The following is a 12,989-nucleotide window of genomic DNA, read 5'->3' on the forward strand; positions in this document are numbered from 1 at the left end:
CAGGGCAGGTTTAGCTGGGCTAGGGAGGGTGCAGGGGAAGGTGGGAAGCCAGCAGCTCACTCCTGCTCTCCTCGGGCCCCCTCCCGGCGGCCCCTTTCCCCACCAGACTCCCTTCTGCCTCCTTAGCCTGATTATGGCTCTGTTTCTCAGGCCCTGTGTGCAGACCATCCGGGCCTCGGTTGCTTCTGACAGGGGAGGAAAATAAGGCCCTTCAGTGCACTGGGCCAGGAGTGAGCAAGGGGGCCCATCTTGCCCACCTGACAAGCAGATAACGAGCTCAAGGGGCATAGAATGAAAGGGGGGAATGCAAGGTCACAGGGAGGGAAGGTGTCTGGGAGGAGCCCCGGGGAGCCAGCTGCAGAATGAGGAGGCCTCTGAGGAGGGACAGGCTGGGGTCTGCTCCATGGGGCCCTGGGCTATAGGTGGCTATGATGGGAAGAAGCCAGGGGATAACCACGAGCCCTTGGGAGGGACCACAGTGGAGATAACAACATCTGACAAGGGAGCAGGGAGGAGGCTGGAGGGCCTGGGTGGGTGCTGGGGACACAGCTAGACAGGAAAGAACTCCCTCAGCCAGGGCACCCAGATGCTGGACTGTCATAGGATGGGTAGTTCCTGGGCTTTGCTTGCTCCAGGTACCAGAGATGGGGTCGTATTCAGCAGGAGGAAGGGACACAGAGAACACCCCATTTGAATTCTGCTTCTAGAGGCCTGATATGCTGACAACCAAGGTCATCTCTGCCCAGTGGGCATGACATCCAAAGGATGCTATGACAAAGCAGGGCCCCCAGGCTAGGTCCCTCCTGTCTCCTGTCCTAAGGCTGTGCCCAGGCTGGGAGGAGTAAGGTAGAGTCAAGGCAGGTTTCCAGAACTGTCATCTTTGGGACATAAACTGAATCAGTTTGGATGGAGTGGTGGGGGTGGGGGGCGGCTGCAGAACAGAGAAATAAGAGCTGTCTTAACCACAGAGGGAAGGGGTGGGGGGAAGGGCGAACTCCCAGCCGCCAGCAGAGGTGTTATCTGGCGGCAGCTGTGTGCCACCTGATAGCTGGCACGATGGGGGGCGGGGGAGTGCCCCCACCAGCTGTGCACAGCTGTCCCCACGGCCGCATAGCGCCTCCCCAGCTGTTCCCAGTCCTGCAGCTGGGCTGCTTAATTGGCGATTTGTCCCTGCACAGGGAAACAACACAGGGTTGGTTGGGGGAGGGGGTGAGTACGGACTAAAAGAGGAGAAAGCAAGGGAACTAGGGGTGCTGCAGGAGGATGTTGGGGGCCCATGCATGGCAGGACTGCCAGAAGCAGAAACAGGGAGGCTTAACAGCAGACAGCCAAGAAAGGAGAGAGTGGGAACTGGGGAGGGGAGGGCTCCTCAGGAATCACTTCTGGGCAGAGGGACCTGGGGGCCCATGCTCCAGGATCCAGCAGTGGACACAGCCCTCAAGGCACAGGAGTCCTTGAGGAAACATTTAACTGAGGCCCTAGCTGGGGAGTCTTCGGGCCCTTGTCATCCCCTTCTCTCTGCATCTCCCGAGGTTCCCCCAGGGAAGCATCTGGGCAGTGCTGGCCCAGGTCCTGGCTGGCCATGAGAAAACCCTGGGAGAGGCACCCAGTGTCATGCTGGAGTGCTGTCTCGCAAGTTGAGCTTTGCTAGTGGTCTAGCCCTCTTCCTCAGCCCAAGCCCTCCTCTCCTCCTCCCAGGTTTCTGAGAGCAGAAGCAGGAGGCTCATCTGGGGCAGCAGGAAAGCAGAAGCACCTCCCCGCCCTTTAGTCTTGCTTATTCTCGGGTCCCGGTCCCTGCCTATCCACTAGGCCCTTCCCGGTAGGTGAACATCTAGAAAACACCAAGCAAAACACCATCAGGTAGACCCTCATCTTCCTGCATCAGAGAACAAAGCCCCTGTCCCCACGCTTGACCAAAGCAGACATACCCCATGTGCATCCTATACATGCAAGTCTGCACTTCCTGGTCCCAAGACATCCATACCTTGAGGACACACACAGGCTGCACCAACAGTGTGTTAGGCAGAAGCATCCTGCAGGCAGCCTCCTTATACACACCCGTGTACCACACACACATGCACACCCCTCCCTCAATTCCAGCTGGGCTCTCCAGGTGTGCCCACACCTCCCATCAAGACTGGAGGTAAATGTGGGTGGATTCACCAGGAAGAGGATGGTTAGAGAGGACTGGGAGGCCTGACAGCCGTTCTGCTCCCTCTGCACTAGGCTCTGCTCCTCTCTGTGAAGCTGGGCCCTTTAGACCAGTGGTTCTAAACTTAGGAAGATTCTGTCCCTCCCAGAGGACGATCAGCAATGTCCAGAGACATTTTCCGTCATCACAGCTGGTGAAGAGGTTAGCTATTGGCATCTAGTAGGTGGAGGCCAGGGCAGCTGCTCAACACCCTGTAGTACACAGAATGGCCCCACCACAGAGAACGCTGCCAGTAGTGCCCAGTTTGAGAATGTGCTTTAAACCATAAAGATCGTAGGGCTGGGGCAACCTCTCTAGAGAAACACCAAGAGAGGAGGGTCTGAAGAGGAGGCCCCAGCCCCCACTGCAGGGGACCAGAGGCTCAGTGCCAGGGCCTCTGCTTTCCTTCTGCCATGGCTGTGGGCTCTACTGCCCACTTAGTGACAGGCCAGCTCCTTGCCTCTGCTCTCCTGGTCTGCCCTGCTCTGCAAGATCGGGAGGTGAGAAGACAGGTAGTACCACTGATAGCAGGAGGAACCGGTGGGAGGCTTGCCAGGCAATCTAAGAGGGAAGAAGAGCCTCCACGCTGCCCTTACTCTGGGTCAGGCCTTGCGGCGCCCATACCTGCATCCACATCGTTGGGCCACCCGCTGGACTGGCTGCTGCCAGCTGCTGGGGAGCGGCCTGTGCCAGGATAGAAGACGTCGTCGACAGGGCTCTCCATCTCGCTGTCATCAATGGACTTGGGGCGCTTGGTGGTGCTGGGGAAGGAGGAGAGGGATCAGGTGGGCCAAGGGTGAGCCGAGGTACTGGTACTCAAGCTAAGGAAGCCAGCGCTGATGGCTCTCCACGTGGGGAGCGGGTGCCCGCCGACATCAGCACTGCAGGGCACTCGCTGTGTGCCTACCTCCCGAGACCAGACGTAGAGCCCTGCAGGCCCAGCCCGCCCACTCCTTCTCCTCGAGCCCCTTCTCAGTCCACGATACCATCATCTGCCAAGCTGCCCAGGTCAAAGAAGTGGGCAAAACCCCCAGCTGCTTCCCTGGTCTCTCCCCACCTTCTATTTACCATCGGCTCCCATGGCCAGGGCAAGGCAAGTGAGGCACTGGCCAGGGACAAAGATGCCAGGAGGTGACACAAAACTCAGTCATCAAGATATTATGTTATTTTATATTAAAGTAGGATTAAATGTGAAAATATATTTTAATGCAATATTTTAACATAGCAAAATGAATGCCTAAACCTCACAATGAACGAAAATGTCCAAGTTTTTTAAAAAAGGGACAGGATCCCACCCTGCCCTGCATGACTGGCCCTGACCAGGGCCTACTGTGTCTACCTCCCAAACATCTCTCAACTCCATCCCTCCCACTCATGCCAATCCCCTACCTGACTCAGGGCCTCCTCCCCTCCAGCCTGGCAGAATGGCCTCTAACTGGTTGTCAGTCCCGCCCACGCACATTGTTTCTAGAAGTGCTTTCTGGAACACATATCCCCAGCATCTTCTACTTAAAACTTTTCAGGGGGTTTTAAGTCTAAACACCTTCCTCTGGCCTCTAAAGTCCTCAGTGGGGTAGTCTCGCCAGCTCGTGCAGCCTTGTTTGGGATGGAGGCTGCTCTCTCTACCTGGAGCATCCAACTCATGCCTGTAGCAGCCCCCGTATGTCTGGACTCAAGTGTCATGTCCCCGAGAGAGGCCTTCTCCAGTCCCCAAAGGGAGCACCTTCTAGGCAGAGCCATGCCTTATATGGGTTTGTGTTCCCAGGGCCGAGTGCCTGGGACAGCACAAAGCAGGAGGCTCAGGGGATGGGGAGCACAGTGGGCTCTGGCTCTGGAGCCAGCACCCTCAACACAGGGTGATGTTCTGAAGCACCCAGGCCACAGAGGTATAGCTGCCCGAAGCACCGAGCTGGCCTAGGGGGCTGGGCTCACCTGGTGGAAGGAGGGGAGGTGATGGACCGCCGCCCCAGGGTCACCTGGTTTATGTTGTAGTAGCTGGGACTCTCCAGGTCTGCCAGCGAGAAGTTGGGCCCTGATGCTGTCGCAACAGGAGCTGGGAAGAAGCAAGAGTGTGATGAGGTTTAGAAAGTGTGGGAGGTCCAGTGGGGCCTGTTTTGTTGTTATGAGCAGCTCCCCAGAAGCCCTGGGGTGAGTTCACTGTGAAGGCTTACTAAGGAAATCTCGGGGCTGGAGGTGGTTGGGAAGAGCCTTTGGAAGTAAATTTTTCCTCCAAAGCAGTGGAGGTTAGAGGTGGGGTTCTCTGAATGCCTCCATTCCACCTAGCCCGGTGCCAATGAGGCAGAGAGTGTCCCAGGAAGACTGTCTGCCCCCTCCCCAGCCAAGACCCCGTCAGTGGGGGGTCTACATGGAGTCCAAGTCCCATCGCCTCACCCCTACCCCTGTCGACTCAGCCCTGGCCCAGAAGGTAGGACTCACTCTGTGATACTCTCACCAGCTCCGTCACATTCCAGACCCCGGAAGTCACAAAACAGTCCTGGAAACTTAAGTGCCCTGAGGAAGGAAAAGGGCAAGTGAGTGAGAAAGGGCCAGGAGGGGTTGCCTGCCTGTTTCCCCAAAGCGCTCCCCACCCTCACTTGCTGCATCTCATGCTCCACGTCCCAGTCTCAGGCTGGCCCTCGTGGTAGGGGTCCTCAGGTGTCCGTGGCCTCTAACTGGGGGTACGCTCCCTTCAGGACAGCAGCCCGACTTTAGTCAAAGGACTGAGTGAAGGCGAACAGCAGGAGTAGGTCCGCCAGGGCGAGGGAGAGCAGAGAAGGGTGTGGGGAGGATGTGGGGGGCACAGCAGGCCAGGGAGGCTAGGTATGGCAGGAGGACAGGGGGCACTGACCGTTGGGCAGTGGTTTGATGTCCGCATCTCCTTGCTGGTTTGAACTATCTGATTGTCCGGATTCTGCAGGAGACACAAAGGAGGGGATGAGTCAAGACCAAAGTGCCCCACAGCAGACAAGCAACTGCCCCTCCAGCCCTGTAAACAGCTTCAGCCCTGAGCAGCCCAGAGAGACTGAGGACAGCAAGGGAGGGGGAAGAAACTACCATGGCTGTGTGGTGGGGCTATCCTGGGTACTGCAGAGTGTTTGGCAGCATCTCTAGCCTCCACCCACTAGATGCCAGTAGCACCCCAGTTGACAACTGAAAAACCGGTCTCCAAACATTGCCTGATGTGCCCACGGGGCAAGTTGCCCATGGCTGAGCAGCACTGGCCGAGAGTCAGGGCAAGGAGGTGCCCAGGAGAGAAGTCAGCGACTGTCTCTTTGCACAGCTGGGATGGACCCAAGGGTCCCCCATTCTCTACTCAGCTCAAGCTCCAGAGGAGCAGCCCCTTCCTTCCCTCACTTCATTAATTAGAGCCAGTCCTGTCTGCCTGCGCCACCCCCACCTCACCTTTATGCTTACAGGCAGTGCCTGGCAACACGGAGGGGGGAGGTTTGCCCTGACGCTGTCGCCCGCTCTGTGCCAGCCTGTCTGGGCTGTCTCATGCCCCAGTGCCACAGCTGCTCAGAGGGAGCCCCGAGACAAGGGCCCATTGTGTGGTGGGAGCTCACAGAGGGCTGGGGGCAGGGTGGAGTGTGTGTGTGAATATTTTGCTGAGCTTGGGAAAGCCCCCCGCCCTTGCCCCCCAGATCCTCAAAGCTTTGTGTGCCAGGGGCACAACGGGGACCTCCAGAATGCCTGCCTGGGCACGACAGCTGGCGAGAGGGTGGCGGAGGGGGGCCAGGGCAGGTTGTGGGGCAGGAGAAACGCAGGCATTCGGTAAAGAATCAGCTGCTCACAGGGGGACTACATGAGGTGGCCTCGGAAAACTGGGCCCTGGTATTGGCCAGGGCTTCACTCAACTCTTTGGAGTGACCCTGCCTCCTGGGTCTTGCCCACCACCCTGCAGTCAGCCTGCTGGTTGGGGAGTCTAACCCCTACCAGCCTCCCAGTCAAGCTGCTCATGTTGGGGAGTGACCAGCAAGGAGGTTCCTGAAGAGCAACATGGGCCCAAGAGATAGAGGTGGGGGGACCCTACAGTCACTTGGGAGGGGAGAGCGAGCCTCACCCTGGGTGCTGGGGCTGGTGGGCAGAACAGTAGCCTTCTCAATGCCAAGGCCCTACCACAGCTTGGGCCAAGTTCCTAGCCTCCTGCCTCAAAGTGGCCGGTGGGAAAAGGACAGGCTGCCCCCAGGATAGTTTCAGGCCCCACTTACCCCATCCTTTATCTTGTTTCATTTTTTTCTAATTTCAAAAAAAAATTATAAATCTTGCCACAAATCAAGAAAATGGAGGTTTAGAAGGAAAGTGCTAATAGGGCCCCTCACTCTCTTAGGTTTCGGGTGTGTCCTTCCACACCTCCCTTTGCACTCACCCCCATGGTGTGTTTAGGGACGGGGAATATCAGCCCGGACCACCACTCTGCTAGTGTCACTCTGCTCTGGAGAGAGCCCCCAGACCTTCTCCCGTGCACCCAGGAGGGCAACCTCTCTGTGGATGTGAATTTTCTTGCTCTCTCACCTTGGCTGATTCCTGGCTCTCTGGGTCTGATTCAAGCCCCAGCCGGTGCAGGAAGGAGCAGCTGAGGGGCTGAGGCAGTAGGTAGCCCACCTTAGGGCCTCCTTGGACCAAGGTTCTGAGCCTGATGCCTCTCAGGGCTGTCCTTCCCCAGATTCATAACTCAGGAAGAGCACGGCGAGCTGCAGGACCACCATGTGGAGGCCAGCAAGGAGCACACAGTCAACGGTCCCTGCTGCCGACCCCACTTGTCTCGGGACCAACTCAGTCCCCACGGAGTTCTCCAGACCTGAGAGAGTGGAGTTGGGGGAGATGGACGAGGCCCTGGAGTCCACCCTATGAGAGTGGTCCCGGCCCTTCGAAAATGGCCAGGTGGAAACAGAAAGCTGCGCGTGCGCACACCCAGCCCAGGGACAGAAAGACGAGCGAGAACCCGACAAAGAGATGGAGGTGGGCCAGCGACTGAGGCAGAGACAAATGGGGCTCCAGGAGAGCGCGACAGACAGGAAATCCTTCTAAACCAGGACACTGCCCTGAAATATTATTGCTATTAGTACTATTAGCTCCATGTTAAGGAGAAAGCAGGGGCGAGGATCCGGCGCGGGCAAGGCCCGCTGCCACGCGCCTCCCGGGCGCTGCTCCGGGCGCTGCTGGCAGCCATTTTAGCCCTTGGCAGCCATCTTATGGCTGGCGGCCCCAGCCAGCGTCCCCACAATGCCACCACCGCCGGCCCCCCGCATGCTCAGTTCAGCTCCAGGACAAAAGGCAGAGACACTGGAAATCCGGACCCAGGCTCGGAGGCAGAAAAGCCAGCCCTGCAGCACGGGCAGCTGTGGCTAGCGCCCTGCCATCCTGTTCGAGCGGCACCTCCTTCATCCTACTGACCAATGCCAAGCGGAAAGGACAGTGAGGGCTGAGGCTAGGGGCCTGGGGACACCAAGATCCGCTCAAACATGGCTGAGGTCCCCACAGGCCATCCCCAGGCCAGGGCCTCAACTAGTTCGCCAAGTACACTCCTGCCCCAACAAGGTGACAGGATCTTCAGGACAGCAAGGGGTATGATGGGGGCAGGACCTTGTCCACCCAGTCAGCTTGGAGGCTCACCTTGGGCAGAGAGGGGGAGGGGGCTGCAGGGCCCAGACAGGCTACTGGGCCTGTGGGGGACAGGCTCCTGGGGAGGGTGAGGAGATGCCCTCCTCACCCAGAGGTGGGAGCAAGTTGAGCCAGCTTTCTCAGTGATGGGCTCTTTGGGGAGCTGCACCCTGAGGCCAGGGCCTGCTCTGGACAGCCCCTGGGGATCAGGAGCTGTACTCCAGGCTGCACATCAGGGAGCACAACACCCTGTCGCCTTGACTCCCTTCTCTGTCTGGGCTCCCTGGGGAAAGGAAGGGATAACTCCAGGCCTTGGGACAGAAAGAAGGCAGGCCCCTTTATGACACCCCTCCCCAGGCCCCGCCTCATGGCTGCTTGGCTTTTATCTAGCAGAATGGGGCTTATCAGAGCCACCAGCTGAACAAACACACAAATCCACGGTTAGTGAGAGAAAACCCTCTGCCTGAACTCTTTATCTCCTGTTCGCAGGCCCCACGCACTGCCCCCTGCCAACAGCACAGGAGGAGACCTGACTGCTGCACAGTGAGAGCTCCTCTCCCTGCCACCCCCCTTCTCCCCTCGCCCCGACCCAGCACCAGCACAGGGTGGTTCTCCCCTGGCATCCCTACCAGGAGGGCGTGCATGAGTGAGCTCTTGCCACACGGGAGCCCCCCTCCAGTGTCTGCTTTCTCACTGGGGATAATGGACCAGCTGGTGGCCTGTGGGCCAGTGGAGGGGCAGGGAAAGTGTTGGCTGGCACAAGGCGGGCAGGTGCCCGGCTCCATCTTTTATCATCTCCTGCCTGGCCCACGCCCCCGAGGCTGTTGCTCTGATTCCCCAGCCTTCCAGGGCCATGTACATCCCCTGGCAGGCTTTCCAGTCTCGGTTTTCTCTCTAGCCTGGTTACCAGAGCAGTAGGGACCCTAAACACACACCCCCAGTTCAGGGCCGCCCTGACTAAACCCCAACCTCCATGTCTGCACCTTTCTTTGGAGACTGAGGCTGCCTTCACTTCCTAGAGAGATTGGAGATGTGACGGAGGGGGCAGGGGCATTGCGACCTCCCTTAAGCCCTGAGACAACTCAACATTTTCCCACATCCTGGTGCTAAGGACTAGGGAAATGTCTTCTGTGCTCTCAGCTTCCTTCCACTTGGCCTATCAAATGCAGCTTCCTCAAAACCAAGTCCATCCACTGTGTGTGATGATGGATGCCTTGATGGACAGACATCAGGTCCCTGCTTGGTCCAGGTTTGGGGGTGGAGAGAATTTTGAAGGCCACAACTCGCTCTTGATGCTGCCAGGATGGGTAGGGGTGTGTTCAGGCTGGCTCGTGTCACATGTGAGAGCATGCTCTGCTGGCTGTCTTCCTCTCCGGACTTGGGCTACTCATGCAATGGCCTCACCTGCTAGTGGTGCCTCGGGGCTCTGGCTACTGCAGAGGCTTCCAGAAGGGAGGCTCATGCAGGGGCAGGTGATGAATCTGGACTCTGTCTAAGCATGGGCCCAAGTGAGCTCCGCAGAGCAAGGCTCTGAAATGGGATTTGGCTCATGGGTCCAGGGCCGCCCCATTTATCCCCACACGTCCTCAGTCACACTCCTGTGTCAATGCTTGTGGACTGGAGGCTTCCTGCAACACCCAGACCTGGGCCAGGCTCAGCCAAAAGTTGGCAGAATGGGCCCCTCTCTTTCTTGGGTCCCTCCATATCTCCTAGAACAGCTATGAAGCCCCTGCAATACTGTTTTTCTCACACACACCCCCAACCAGCTCTACTCATTCTCTGCCTCTTCTCAGCTCTTGAAGCCCCCTACTTCCTTTATTCAGCTCTTCGCCTTTCCCTCTGGAATCCTATTTCTGGTCTCATTTTGCTCTGTCTTGGCTTCATGCCCCTTTCTCTATCCTTTCTTTTCCTTCACTTTCTCTCTCTTCAGCCCCCTTTCCTCTCCCAGTCCTGCCTGTTTGCACAAATGCGTATGTGTTTGTGTGGTGTGTTTGTGCGCGCACACATGTGCATGTTTCCAAGAGGGCTCTGCCTCTTCATCAGAGCTCTAGAGGGGAAGCTCCAGCAGCCCGGAGGAGCCCAGAATTGCACATAAACCCCAACTGACAGCATGTTTTTAATATATATATATTTCCAGCCATAGACAGGGAGATATTTATGGCTCCTACTAGGTGAGGGAGGAATTCCTGCTCACTGCAGCAAATGCTCTGCCTCGGCTCCCACCCGAAACAAATTCTCTCTGAGGAAGGGGCCACGTGTAACTTGCCGGCTGGCTGCCCCCACGCACATCACAGATTGAGCAAGTTTTTCGGGGGTTGAGAGGGGTGCACAGGCCCAGCTCAAGCGCACTCACACATGCGTACCCAGGCACGTGTATACACTAGGGTGCATACTCCCCATACACCCAGACATGCACACACAGAGATGCCATTTCGTGCTGTTCAGCAGGGATGGAGTGAGATAGTGTGTCCAGAGCTGGGCTCAGCATGCCACCACTAAGAGGAACCCCCTTCAGCTCTGTCCAGACCACTGGCCTTTGAGGTCTAGGGAGGCCAGCCCTAGGGGAGCGCCTGCCCTTCCCCTTCCCCAGCCCTCCCCAGGCCTGAGGTTCGAGAAGCAGGCAGGGCTGTACTCTGTCTTGGGGGTGTCATCCTCTGAAGGGCCAAATTCAGGAGCTGATCCCTGGCCCTACCCAGTGTGGCACACCTCCCACCCCACCTCCTCTGCAATTCAGGAGTGTCCAGGGCATGAGAAACCCAATCTCAAGGGGAACCAGGGGCCTGGCCTGCAGCAATCAGAGCTGGAGAATGTAACTATTGTGCCTCTTGAAATCCAAGTCCGAGAACCTGAGACACCCTGAGGAGGGGAGCGGCAGACGGATGGGGGGCTAGGAACGGGTCACAGAGGGGCTCTCCCTGTCTCTGCGAACAGGAGACTCAGGACCAAGGAAGTCCTTGAAAATGTAGGGCAGCCAGAGGGCAGAGGAGGGTGGGGCTCAGCCTGGGTCGGGCCCAGGGAGCTTCTAGGATCTTCCCCTCCTTCCTTCCACTCTCCATACCACCCTCTTGAGCCAGTGTGCACATGCAGGACCTGGGGCCATCCTGAGGTTTTCCCTCCTCTGTCATTCTCTAGACCCCTACATGGTTGGAGACAGAAGCCTGACCAGGAAGCAGCTCTGAAGCTGTGGGTAGGGGTGTGGGCAGGGGCAAGGCGAGGAGACATGTCACTCCCCCCACATCACCCTCTTCTCTCCTCATTCACCCACCCTTCATAGATCCAAAGGGGCAAGCCTTTGACTTGAGTCACCTGTGTAGGGGAGGAGGACATGAGTGACATGGAAGAGGAAGAGGCCAAGTCACACCCATGGCACACACGTGGTCTAGGTCCACTTTGGCTGCCCCTGGGAACTAGGCCCAAGTAAGGTGATGGGGTTGGGGAGGATGTGGGCAGCAGATTAGGCCACAGAGACCTGACAGGCCAGGACCAGCATCAAGATCGGACATTCCACTCTTGGTCCCTGACCCGGGCGGTACTGTCTTTTCCACCCCTACACACCTCGCCTCCATGGCTGCTGTCTGGGGTTCCCCAGGGAGTGAGGGCAAGGTCTGGCTGCTGTAGGGCTCATGGCCTGGCAATGAAGCTGTGGGAAGGGAGGAGTCCATGGGCTTATTTGGTGCTCAAGAGACCAGCAGAGTGGGATCTGAAGGCTGGGCTCAGGTAAGCAGCCCCAAGCCCTCCAGGGTGCTCCCCAATGTGAGGTGCTCAGTGTTCTCTGCCTTGCACCGCTAGGAGAACCTATGTTAGCCCTGCCCTCAGCCCAGGGAGAACTAGAGATGGGGCCTGGGCACTGAAGCCTAGGGCAACTGGCTGCCCAGCTGCTGATCCACAAGGGATGACAGATAATGGCCAGCAAAGGAGAGAGGAGGAGGGACACACCCTGGTACAGAGCAAAGCACCCAGCAGGTTGATGGAGGGAAAGAGCCCAGACCCATCAACCTGTAAGCTGCTTCTCCAAGCCCAGCCCAGTAGTTAACAGACGAGGACTCCCCCCCAACCCCACGGCAGCACTGGGAGATGAAGGCGGGCATGCAGGCTCTCCCTGAATCCACCTCTTGCAGGGGACCCAGCACCGACCCCAGCATCACAGACACCAGTGCTCCATGGCTGTCTGCAGAGTGAACATGCAGACCCAGGGCCAGCGGTAACACCACCCTGAATGTTTCAGAGATGCCCAGAGGCTAGGAAGTCCTATCAGAGCAGAATTCACATCAGAGAGGGAATGAACGTGAAATACCACTACTGATGGAGGCAAAAGGAGGGACCTGTGGGGAAACAAAGGGAGGCAGGAGCCCTCCGCCCCAGGTCTGCTTCCACCTCCTCCCTGAGCCTGCCCTTGGCCCACCCAGGGAGGTATCCTTGGTCTGGACCCCGTGCCTGCTAAAGGGAGGACCCCAGTACAGAGGGGGCAAATGGGGCACACCAAGGGCAAAGGGAGATGGAGGGAGGACGTGGGCAGCCAGTAACAAGGGAAAGGGTCTCCTCTGAGTTCACATCCATACTCTAGACCCTACTGGCCCAGTGACCTTGGCCAAGTTCTGAACTGTTTCCTCATCTGTAAAATGGAGATACTGCCTGCCCCCTGGGGTTCCTGGGTGAGGAATAAATGAGAAAATAGGTATCAGGTGCTCAGTCCAAGGCCCAGCTCATAGTAAGGGTTCCATAAATGTCAGGTGCCCTTCCACCTGGATCACCAGTTTCCTTTGCCTCCCTTGGCTGAAACTCTACTCTTCCTCTGGACTTAGCTCAAATGCCATCTTGGTAGGGAAGCAGTGGCTAACCCTCAGCTCTTCTTCCACAGGAATTCACACTCTTCATGATACATCAAGTACACCCTAGATCATAGTTTTTGGTGTCTCACTCCAGAGACCACCACCAGCGAGCAGAGAGGCTCCCTCAAGACCTGGCCCATTACCATCTGCAAAGAGAGGTTTCTCCAGAAATAAAAGGCAAAGCAGAACATCTTCTACAGGTGCATCCCTCCCCAAATTCACAGCCATAGTAAATGGTCTCAGGACAGTCACCACGCTGGAAACAGTGGGGGAGATGCAAGGAATGGAAAGGCCAGATGGGCAAGGCTAACGGGGAAGGGGACAAATGCTCATGCCCCTGGATTCTGAGGGTGCTGGGTGCCGCCCAT

The 12,989-nt window shown here is 57.6% G+C and overlaps 1 protein-coding gene across 11 annotated transcripts in view; it reads right to left on the reverse strand.

Moving 5' to 3' along the window:
• Positions 1-12,989, reverse strand: part of NFIX (nuclear factor I X) — a 101,282-nt gene that overhangs the window by 18,587 nt on the left and 69,706 nt on the right. For all 11 annotated transcript variants that reach the window (XM_072947576.1, XM_072947575.1, XM_072947579.1 and 8 more), the window contains 4 exons: positions 5,040-5,102; positions 4,628-4,702; positions 4,124-4,244; positions 2,816-2,952 (listed from right to left, as the gene is read on the reverse strand). In XM_072947576.1, the coding sequence (XP_072803677.1) occupies positions 2,816-2,952; positions 4,124-4,244; positions 4,628-4,702; positions 5,040-5,102 (396 nt within the window). The remainder of the gene's footprint in view (positions 1-2,815; positions 2,953-4,123; positions 4,245-4,627; positions 4,703-5,039; positions 5,103-12,989) is intronic.

Source organism: Vicugna pacos, chromosome 22 (genome assembly GCF_048564905.1).
Source record: "Vicugna pacos chromosome 22, VicPac4, whole genome shotgun sequence".
NCBI classification, from domain to species: Eukaryota; Metazoa; Chordata; class Mammalia; order Artiodactyla; family Camelidae; genus Vicugna; species Vicugna pacos.